Source organism: Mytilus edulis, chromosome 9 (assembly GCF_963676685.1).
Source record: "Mytilus edulis chromosome 9, xbMytEdul2.2, whole genome shotgun sequence".
Classification (NCBI taxonomy): Eukaryota; Metazoa; Mollusca; class Bivalvia; order Mytilida; family Mytilidae; genus Mytilus; species Mytilus edulis.
In genome coordinates, this window is record NC_092352.1 from 12,944,648 (window position 1) to 12,957,032 (window position 12,385).

Genomic DNA, 12,385 nt, shown 5'->3' on the forward strand with positions numbered 1-12,385 from the left:
TTTGGACACAGTTTAACATAAGAACCCTATAAGAAAGACTTGAAAAATGTTCAGAAAATATCTGGCAGGGGGCACTAACATATATAGATTGCCGGAGAAAAGTTTGTTAGACGATGGAAGTATATATATTACAAAACAATACTTGTAAGGTGAACATACTAACAGTTATCAAACACGTACTATCCACACTGATCTGTGTCCACACTTGGTTTGGTAAAGACAAATAATACTATGTAAATATTTCTTGATAAAAAAGTTTACAGGAAACTAGGACTACTCAAACGTTCAGGTAAAAGCTAATTGGGACAGGTTCAAACCCTACGTTTATACAGGATAAATGCAGGGGAAACAATGTTAAACAGAATATCTGAACAAATTCATATGTAGATAGCTGACGAAATAAGTGATTTTGATCTCCTGTTTTGCTAATGAAAAGACTTGATTATGAACCGATTTTGCAAGTTGATAGTTACGTCGTTTCAACTATAAAAGGTGACATCCTCAGTTAAATAACTGCATTTCACAAAACTATGAACGAATTGATGTCTACATGTAGCAGGGAATAGCTAGATGGCGCAAAACGAGGTATCAGGAATATAGGAGATTCATGTATTGATAGATGCATATTGATTATTGTATTGTATTAATGAAATGATTTGTGATTTGTTAATGGAGAGATTTTTTGTGATCAGAATTTTGGTTTCTGGTAGCTTTAAGATTGAGATGAAACATATTTGTCATAAATTAGATGATTTGATATGTTTAGTGATAAACAAAATTGTGTATATCAAAGTTAGTTATAATCCCACTTTCAAAGGTCAGTTAATGAATAAGATTTATACTACTATTATTAACCCTATGATGTAGGTACTGGTTTTTTTTACGGGTTACTGCTAGGTATTATATACTGTTTGAGGCCTCCTTCAGTGTTCAATTATTACAGAGGGTTGCATTTTCATTACCATTTTACAGAACATATTTCTGCAAGATGTCTAGAACATATCATATCCTATTGTTTACAGAATAATAACATTTTCAGCAGGTGCAAACAAAACAAGCAAGAGAAAAGTTCCATGCATAAATGTATCTTTCAAGATTTTTGATGAAGCAAATGCATTGGAATGGATACATTTTGTTTTAGATTAAATTAAGAACCTACAATGGTTTTGTGCTGGTTTGATTTAACATTTTGTAGAAAAGTTACATTCACTACAAAAATAATTGAAATCCATTATTACAAGTTTCTTTTGTCTAACTTTAACTGGAATTAAACTCAAGTTCAATATTTTTTTTTTTAACTTATTTAAAGAGTTCTATGTTTAATTTCAGAATTGCATGGTGCATGTGTATTTGTTAATTAAAAACATATACAATGTAAAAGAGAATAATACATTTTCTACTTTGTTATGTACAATGTTTTAGTGCCTTTTAATAACATTATTGGTAATAAAATCTTGTTTTCTATGATAGATATTATTTCTCATTCACCAAATAAAAATGAATGTTCCCTTTTCATGAATATGACATACCGATTAAGACTATTTACCGTTTGTTTTTTATATGAGCAACATGATGAGCAAGATCTGCTTACCTTTCTGGAGCACATGAGATCACCTGCAGTTTTTGGTGGGGTTCGTGTAGTCTTCATTTTTCTATGTTGTGTCTTGTGTACTATTATTTGTCTGTTAGTCTTTTTCTTTTTTAGCCATGTCGTTGTCAATTTGTTTTGAATCTATGAGTTTGAATGTCCCTTTTGGTATCTTTCGCCCTTCTTCTTATGTTATCAAGTGCAGCATAATGAATCTAAGACTTCATGTAAAGTTTTGTTTGAATCTTGTTATACTTTGCAGTTCAGTGGCACAGTTGTAAGGTGTAATTTTGTTTTTATTATGAACTAATTATTCCCTATGCATATACTATACAATCATAAAATGATAGGTAAGTCCATAAAACTGTGAAATAACACAAAACACTTGATCTGTTAGATCAGTATATGCTTAGCAATAATGTTGGAGATTAAGTTGGCTCAAGTATACTTTGAATCATGTATTTTAAACTTTATACTAAGTCAGTACAAGTTGTAGTAAATCGTGGGTCTTTATATCTTTTCAAAAAATTTCACTTTTGTAGTTAAAATAACAAAAATACCAACCCCCAATGAAAATTCGGAAAGGATAGTCTCTTTTAAAATGGCAAAACCAAAATGTCTCAAAACACATCAAACGAATGGAGAGCAATTTTTATATTCCTGACTTTGTGCAGACATTTACCTATGTAGAAAATGGTGGATAAAATCTGGTTTTATAGCTAATTAAACCTCTCACTTGTATGATAGTCAAATAGAATTCTGTTGACAGCAATGTGTGAGCAAAATAAACAGATATAATAGTTCAAAATGTCAAAAATTTGGATACAGCCATTGTGTTATATTCTTAATCACCATAAAACAAAGAATCATGTCAACTAAGAACAACAAAATGGTATATAGACAAACCACATAATTTAATAACAAGAATACAAAGGATGACCATAGGACAATAACTCACTTCCGGGAAGTAGTTTTCACCATCAGATAGTTCACCAGTAATATCACTAGTTTACTAAGTATGGTCACACAAAGAAATAATAAGATACCATAGTAATTCTCATAATGTTTCAAAGATTGTAGTTTGGCAATTTTTGTTTTACTTTGTGATTAGGTCAGGTTTCATATTTTAATACTCTTCCAACTTAAAATTTCAGAATATTTTTCAAACAATTTTCTGTTTCAATAAGTTCATCAAATCTCTCTTATTTAAATTTTTCCTTTGTTCAAAACTTTTTATTTCTACTCCAGGCTGAGTTCATAAAATATCTGTTTAGTTTAATACGCCGTATTTCTACACTTTCAAAAATTAAGTGGAGAGATTTTTTCATTTTAGTAAATACGGTGAACCATAGTTGTTAATTTTTGGCATTGGTATTATACCACATCTCTCTTTTTTTTTTAGACATGTTAAATAAGGTAAAAGTACTGGTCCTTTCTATTGTTGATTAAGTCATAACACATTTTATTACACAATTCATCTGGCTATGAAAGAAGATCTTCACCTATATAAAGGGTCATAGGATTTGTATTAGTATTTCCAGCATTTAATGTAATGAATAACAGAAAATGGTTATTAATTTGTATATTATTAAAAATGATATATGTACATATTACAATATAAAAACAAAATTTGTAGAACAAAAATGTCACGGATTTCTTCTGCCAGACATAAATTGCAGAACAATCTTCCGTATTCTTGATTTCAAATCATGCATATCGTCCTGAAAAAATATCAAATCATCTAATGTATGATATAGGTTATCACTGGGTCCAAATTTACATTAGCAATAGAAAGGGTGTCACGTGTAGACTAGATCAGCTTAACATTCCTAGTTGACTTTGTTGTGTTTTGTATACTGTTGTTAGTCGTTTGCTTGCTTTTTTGTTGCCATGACATTGTCAGTTTGTGTTTCGACTAATGAGTTGGGTTATACCTTCGATATCTTAGCCACAAATAGTAATAACATTAAAAATGGAAATGGGGAATGTGTCAAAGAGACAACAACCCGACCATAGAACAGACAACAGCAGAAGGTCACCAACAGGTCTTCAATGCAGAATGAGTGAGTTTATTGTAGGCCTAGTATCTTTTTATAAAATATAACATTTATTTTTAATATGACAAACAATCTATAAACTATAAATTAATCATTTTTTGCAAGTGTGTTAAATGAGGATAGTTTTGAAATTTGTATTGCCTCTGTAAAATAAGGGCATGTCAAGCATTTCAGATAGTTTGACAAAATGTTTTACATATGCTTTTGTTACATTCAGTCCTTTCTTTACTGTTTCTGAAATAGTTTAAAAGCTGCTGTTAGCATAGGTTTTCTCCAGTATGGGGCAATGACTATATAGTGAAAGCAACCGTACAAAGGATAATATTTGTAAGTATTTGGCACTTTTATCTAGTTTCTTATTACAACTAAACTCAATGAGAGTCGTCTATATATATTTTGCAGAATATGATCTATATTTGTCTTTTGAATATTCACGTGATTCTAAATGTTAAAACGCGGATTGCTTATGATGAATCCACCTCTAATTTACCTTTGCCTTATTTCTTCGTCCTTCTCATACATTTTTAGCTAGCTTTAAAAAAGATGTAATGGTATAATCTGAAGGATGAATGTGTTTTCACGGAAGAGAAGTTCCTTCATAATATAAGTTCCAAAAGGAAATACTATTCTGGAATATTATTTCCACAGGAATAAATATTACAGTATATGTTCCTAACGGAATAAATGGTAAAGAATATTGTATCTGTTAAAACAGGTATAGATATTAAGACAAGGTTTATAACAAAGTTTCCATTGGAACTTCCGTTAGGCGGATCAAATATACGTTGAAAGTTTAACACTTGAATATTTAACTGAATTTGAATTACTGACAACTTTTCAAAGGCGTTTACATGAGGGTATGTCAATATTCAATTGTTTCTCGGAAACTAATGGGTATAAACTATTAAAATTGTACAAACATTACTCTGGACATGAATGCCTATTTTGTTTTTAAAGTTGCATACACCTCCAGTTTTTGGTGGGGTTCGTTTTGCTTAGTCTTTGTAGTTTTCTATGTTGTGTCTTTTGTACTATTATTTGTCTGTTTCTTAATTTTTTAGCCATGGAGTTTATTTTTTCGATTAATGAGTTTGACTGTCCCTCTGGTATCTTTCGCCCCTCCTCTACAATGAATCTGTGGAAAATATCATTTTCTTTAATGTTATGGCGTACTAAATTATAATCCTGGTACCTTTGATAACTGGTTATGCTCACATCAGTAACAGTGGTTTACTAAATATCTCTTCGTTTATAAAAATCCACTGTTGACATAAATAGTGTAAGTAATATCCTTAACACAGATAAATCCTTATGTGTGTAAAAATCTGACATACCTGATTTTTTCTGTATATGGGACTAACATGTTTACATTGAGGCGGTATGTCAAAAATCTTTGTGTCTTTAATACCCGGCGTTATACCATAAACATCACAACTTGTTACAGAACCATAATCTGAATCAATGTAAACTAAATGCACAGGTAGACAGCTATCTCTCTCTATTGTTGCCCGTATGTTCTGGTATTGATCACCTAAAGTTGTATTGTATGTTTCGATATTAGTCCCTTGTCCAACAACTCCACTCTGTAACAACTTTGCTCCCCCTATAAATATATAAAAAAGTATAGCAAACAAACACACTGATTCAGATGTGTTGTTTTATGGGCAATATCTTGACATGATCGTTTATAAAAGGTTAACTTGTATCACTCAGTTGCCTAACGGATTATTAGAGACAAACTCATCCTTGCAAATGTGTCAATGTTGTATATCAGAAGATGCTTACCCTCTCGACGTACAATGACTTTCTCCGTTTAATGATCATGTGATTCTCTTAGGTTTTATTGTCTTATTTTTATTAATTTATTTTAATGTACTGAACAACTGTTTCCTATATAGTTATATGTGTATCTCAGCTTACAGATTATTGTTTCTCCTTAATTTGCATCTGTGTTCTTGAATCATATATTGCTGTTCGCCAAACGTCCATTTTAGAGTTTAATGAAACCATGTGTACTTTTATTTACAAAATGTAAAAAAAGGAAGGTAGAAATCTTTTTTTTCTGCAAAGATTTAAGGATTTGAGTCACAAAAATGTTCACTTTAAAGTTCCGAATGTCTGGAAAAAAATATTACAAATAATTCAAACTCTTCAATTATAGCAGGTAAAAACTTCAATATGCAAGCGCAATCTTTCTGTGAAGTTCCATGTGGTTGAAAGCGGTAAAAGGGATGTGAAAAATCGGAGCAAGACTTGATGGTTCAGATAGTAATTTAATAATGGCTACAAAATATACAATTGGTATCGCCGTAGCGACGTTGCGTAATAAGTAAATGTCCCGAAGGTTTGTGCGTGACTTTCCCGGAATAATCGCAGATATTACATTCCTCCTTAACTTTGAATTAGAAAATGACTATATAAATGTAAATTAAAATGTGTAAAATAAAGTTTGTTTTCATTAATTAAATTATCGCAGTCTCTGTAATGTTCACTAATGTTTTTGTGATGAAGATAAAATATAGATGTTCACTTTCTCAATTTGTATAATTTATAATAGTCTCTATAATGTTCACTAAATTGCATCGGTCTCCCTTTTGGCTTATCATCTGGTTCTTCTGCTTTATGTTTCCTGACTTTTGTCTCTGTTTTCTAAAGTTCTCTTTATCCACCCCTCCTATCCCTGTCTTGCGGGGGGCCCATAATTTTGTATGTCCACTGCCCCCTCCCGCGCATGTCTTGCGGGTGCCCATTTTCTTCTTCTTCTGATTTCTGTTTTCAGCATACCCTTTGATTTTCTCCTTGCATTGTCTGTCTTTTTCATTTATCTCCTCATATAGGTTTGAGTGATATCTTCTATGAATCTCCTGTTTAGCTGTTTTAGTGTTTTTATTTTTTAACTTTGTTATTTGCTCTGTTTTGTTGATGGGTTTCTTATATAAATTAACTTCTGTATTTGCTATTTGGCGTCCTGGTGTGACTTGGTAGTGTTTAAATCAGTTCTAATCTGTATCATTCCTAGCTCCATCAGAGTGGATTTGCTGAGTAAAGGTGGAGAATTTATTTTTCCCTTCACAACAATAAATCTTTTTCTGTGCCACATGTTTTATTTCTCATTATAGTCTTGAATTCTCCCCTTATTGGTAATGCATTTTGCAATGTACTTAATTTGATCTTACTCTTGTTTACCGTATGTTTTTCTCTGAATTTTCTGAAATTGATTTTCATCCATCAAATTCACATCTGCTCCACTATCAGGTTCAACCTTTACATCTACATCATCAATTCCAACTGTCACTGTCTTTTCAATGTCTCTTGTTTCTTGTATGGTTTTTACTATTCGTATTTTCTTGTTTGATAGTTTATTCAAAATAATCTTCATTCTCTTTGTAGTCTGATTTGTCTGTATTTCAATCTGTTTTATATGCCTCTTCTATTGTTTTCTTCACATTTCTTCTGTTGGTCTGTTGCTGACTATCATAGCTTTCTGTGTTTCTCTTTTCTGCTCTGCAGACTGATGCGAAATGGTTATATCTTTCACAATTTCTACATTGTTTCCCATATGCTGGGCATCTTCTCCAATGCTCATGATCAAATCCACAATAACCACAATAAGACTTGATTTCTACCATTTTGTTTAAATCTATCGTCTTCAAAATCATGTGCCCTATAGCTTGACCTGTTGCTTTGGACTTTACTTGCTGAAAACGTCCCGATGTCTCTGGGATCTCCTTTCATATCCTTCATCTGTAAACATGTATCTTCCGTCTGTCCTGCTTCTTCCACAAATTTATCTAAATTCCATCCTTTGCTTATAGCCCTCTTTATCAAATCCTGATTGGTTATGTTCAAATATTCTTTCGTCGCATGTAGCTTCAAACTCACACTCATGTGCCTTTTCTCTCAGTCTCATTACATATGTTACTGTGTATTCATCTCTAAATGGCTTCATTTTTTGAAATAAATACCTGGCATGATGTTTGTTCTTCTCTGGCAAGTAATATTTATTCAATGTGTTCTTTAATACTTTATACTCATCTTCTCCTTCTTCATCTCTTATGCTTCTTTCCAATCTTGATATATCTTTTCCTCCATAAATGATTAATGCATCCCTTTTATCTGCAGGTTCAGTTATCCTGAAATATCTAAAGTTCCTCTCTATATTTTCCATCCATTCTTCCCAATGTTTTCCTGTAGATATCTGATCATCTGACTGTATAAACGGTTGTGATCGTAAATTTCTGGTTTCCATTACGAACGTCATCTGCTGTGACTCTCCTCGGTCCATAATCTTTATTTAAGCAGTATCTTCTTTAAATACCCTGTTTTAGCCCTATTTTCTTTAAATTCTGTGTTCCGGTAAATTTTCTCAATATTTACGCCGCTAAACTCTGCTGCTTTCTTTGTTTTTAATCCTCGTCGCCAATGAAAGATCGGAGCAAGACTTGATGGTTCAGAAGTCATTTAATAATGGCTATAAAATATACAATTGGTATCGCCGTAGCGACGTTACGTAATAAGTAAATGTCCCGAAGGTTTGTGCGTGACGTTCCCGAAATAATCGCAGATATTACAGGATGATACTTATCCTCGGCAACATAATTACAGTTACAAATTGTTTGGTTATGATCTGGTCTATTCTACGATACGCAGGCCATACTTCATTGTATGTTTTTTTGTTTTTTTTTTAAATACTAGTACCTGTACCAGTCAAATTACAATTCTAATGCAATTATTTTGTATCAATGGTTCTGATCGGATGACAGTAAGCGTAAAAGTCTCTATCTCCTTGTCCGTAACTTAGGAAGCCGACATTTTGAATTGCTGAATGTATTGACATGTAGTTTCTACAATAATAATCCAAAAAAAAAAAATCACATGTTGCACCTAAAAATCTTCTTTTTATCAAATTGTATTACATTGTGAAGCGGAACAGAATCCAGAAAACGCCCGGTGTTTATGTTTGATGCCGGAAGCATACCTATGACGTCACCTAGTGTAGTGACCAAAGAAGATAACATCTTTTCGCGGAATTTTCTTTAATAAAGATTTAAGACTGAAATAATGATTGAAATTTAATTATGAACTCGATTTGCATTAGAATAGAGATAGCTGTATTGTATTTGAAGCTTTGTGGACGTCCATCTGTAGTTTTACTGTCGCAAATACCTGTTTAACTTTCTCCGATCCGCCAGGTAAACTAAATTTGCGACAGTTAAACTACCGATAGACGTCCTTAAAGCTTCAAATACAATACAGTTATCTCTTAATTACAGGTTAGATGCAAGGCCTTAACTATTTCCAACTTCATATGTCTTACTGTATTCAGAGTTATTTTGTAGGTGCAAACACAGACATTTTAGTTGTCCATTTGCTATGATAAACTCTAAGATTAAGAGAATATCAGCTCTTATTAGATTCTTTTTTGCAACTTTTAATTAGATTTTGGTATGACGAAGAGAGTGTAATAACAAGCTGGACTATATTATTTTCTTATTACAATAAATAACTACCATTTAATATAAAATGTAATTAAAAAAACAACCAAAACTCACATATTTTGAATAAGTAGTTCGACATGCAAACACCTTTGAGATTTAGTATTAGTCAGATTATTTGGTACTTTTGTACTTTTATTATACAATATCACAATCACAATATACTGACCTTTTATTGAAGACAAGGTAAATGATATGAAGCCAACGTTATCAAATCTGATTGAAGAATGGGATAAACTGACCTTACCAATTTCAAGGCTACATATATCTTTTCTAATCTATTATACAAATGGAGTTTCTTAGTGTTTATTGCATTGTCCTTGCAATATGTTTAGTGACCTTATTACGTATTATCATTCTAAGATGACTCCTTGAGTTACGAATATTCATACCTTGGATACATTGCTTAGTCATATTAAAATCCATCCATGCTTTCTGACAAGTCTTCCCATCGTCTAATTCATATTCAACATTCTAAAATCATTCAATAAATTATATATATTACATCAATTTATGCAACAGCCACAAGCGTTATACATAAGGTTGATTCATAACTGATTCATGCAGTTCGTTTTCGTTCCATATCTGGTAAGGTAACTATTTAAATTTCTGTTTATTGTTTAGAGGAAATAAACAACTTCATTCTACCTTGAGGAAGATCATCTTTTTTATGAATTATAACTAGGCAAGGATATTTATTTTCAAACCCCTCTCCTTCCCGGCCCTAAAATAAAGGGTCATCCCCTCAAATTATCTTGTAAATGTAAAATTACAAAAATACCAAACTCCGAGGACAATTCAAAACGGAAAGTCCATAAACAAATGTAAAAAAAACAAAAGCTGAGACACATTAAATGATTGGATAACAATTGTCATATTCCTTACTTGGTACATGCGTTGTATTGTGTCGAAAATGGCGGACTAAACCTAGTTTTATAGCTAGCCAATCCCCTCACTAGTATATATGACAGTCGCATAAAATTCCATTATATTGACAAAGATGTGTGAACAAATAAACAGGCATAATAGATAAAAATGTCAAAATTAGGGGAACAGCAGTCAACATTGTGTTATAATCTTAATCCCTATGAAAACAAACAAACATGTCAACAAAGATAAACAAAAAGGCACAAAGACAAAGTTCATTAGCAAAAACTAAAGACAAGAAAACAAAAATACAAAAAACACAATAACACAATGACAGGATGTATAAGTACCAATCTCTTAATTTTTCAATTTTTTTTCGAATATTTTGGCCTCAAGCATCACTGAAAAAACATGTACCTTAAAAATGCGCATCTCGTACCGTTTGTGTTATGACTACCACTGAGTCGATACCTCTGCTAGTGGACTAATAAATCACCAGCTTCGTACCCAGTACAGGCTTAAGTACAGGCACAAACGTACGAATACGAATAAGTATATTGTTATTACAATTCACTGTTATACAATTTTGAAAATTATTTTTAATTTAGGAATTTATCTTACTCTTGCACTATTCTTTGCCCGAATTCGTGGGAGGTGTCCGTAGTTATTCTGCTATTTGCATGTTGTAATGTACTTTAAGAAAATTTATTTACGTATTTCAATGTGCCGAGTATTCTTGCGTTTGTTTGAATTGTATTCCTGTCACGTATTGTTGTCATTTTAACTGTATTAAAAAAAAACCATTACCATATAGGCGGGAGGTTTTGTTAGCCATAGGTTCAACCCACCATGTTTTCCTAAAAATGTCATGTATCAAGTCAGGAATATCGCAGTTGTTATCTACAGTCCGTTTCTATGCATAATGGCATTTGCTTGTGTTGTAGTTAAGCGTTTCTGTTGTTCCGTTCTTTTGTTATTTTCGACGTCAAATTGTGACATATCGGGAAAAGATGAATTCTTCGACTGATTTTTATCAATCAAACTGATTTAATTTGAAAACAAGTTCATGAACACCTCTTTTTTAAAATGACATTCGGTGTGATTACGTATGAAGATTATTTGTACCAATTTTCAAAAAAGTGTCAATACTGCAATTTCTTTTACATTTGATAAATATACAGCAAAAAATTACGTTTTTATTTTACACTCATGAATTTTAATAAATATGAGGTATTTGTAAAAATCAAATGCATAGATTTAAAAAACATTTTTATAAAACAGAAATTACAGATAATTTAACAAAAACCAGCTTGTGTTTATCTTTGAAAAATAAAAAAAGTTATGTAAAAGAAAAATACGTCTGCAAATCCAAATTTTGTGCAAATATCTGAAATTTCTACCTCATTTTACTAAAAAAAAGGAGCACATGAAGGTATATTTTTTATAACATATTTGATTTGATCAGGTAAAACAAAGCCTATATGCAAATTTTCATCAAAATTTCAATATGGGAGTTTTGGTAAACAATGATATATAACCTGTTGCCCTTATTTGAAAATACTTTGTTTTCCTTTTGGATAATAGGGTCTGTATTCTTTTGATAAGTTTTGGATTTTCAAATATGTTGGCCTCGATTATGACTCTCGATTATCACTGAAGAGACATTTATTGTCAAAATTCTGTTGTTGGAAAAATGGTACCATTAATGTTATTTCATTAATAGATCATTGTAAATATATAAACATGATACTTACATTTTTGTAGTCTTCGATATACAGTACGGAGTAATGTTGTAATTCTGGTTTCAATACAAGACTCTTTTGGACAACAGTTGCATTTATGAAGGCTCTAGAGTTAGTAAAATCGTAGGCAACTTCCGCAGAACCATTCAAATGTATGTAGTAAAAGATCTGTGCATCGTCGATATACACGCGTCCTTCCCACTGATCTGGAGTACAACACACAGGATCCAATTCAAATCCAATCCCAATTCTTAAAATTATAGCCATTAATAGTACCACTGTTAGTCGCGGTGTATACATTTTGACTGGTTCACAGAAAGTATGACACGATGATAACACATATTTTAAACATATCTTTATCGTATGATCATGAAGATAATCTGAAGTACATTGTATATACGTACTGATCATTGAGAGAAATGCTTTGTTTACTGGTTAAAGTGCACCGGAACTTGTCTCTGAAAAGTGTTGATCATACTGTAGTTTTTTTTTAAAAAGGGACGAAAGATACCAGAGGAATAGTCAAACTCATAGATTGAAACAAAAACTGACAACGCCATGGACAACTGTGTTATGTGTACTGTTGTTGTTGTTATCTTGTTGTCTAATTCGTGTTTTGTAATGGCATTGTCAATT

At 31.8% G+C, this 12,385-nt stretch overlaps 1 protein-coding gene across 1 annotated transcript; it reads right to left on the reverse strand.

The window, feature by feature from the left end:
- Window positions 1-3,155: 3,155 nt before the first annotated feature.
- Window positions 3,156-12,092, reverse strand: LOC139489525 (ependymin-related protein 1-like). Its single transcript, XM_071276021.1, has 4 exons — window positions 11,762-12,092; window positions 9,533-9,614; window positions 4,980-5,248; window positions 3,156-3,309 (listed from the first exon to the last, which is right to left on the reverse strand). The coding sequence occupies exons 1-4, from the start codon at window positions 12,047-12,049 to the stop codon at window positions 3,235-3,237; spliced, it is 714 nt and encodes a 237-aa protein (XP_071132122.1). The 5' UTR covers window positions 12,050-12,092; the 3' UTR covers window positions 3,156-3,234.
- Window positions 12,093-12,385: the final 293 nt, after the last annotated feature.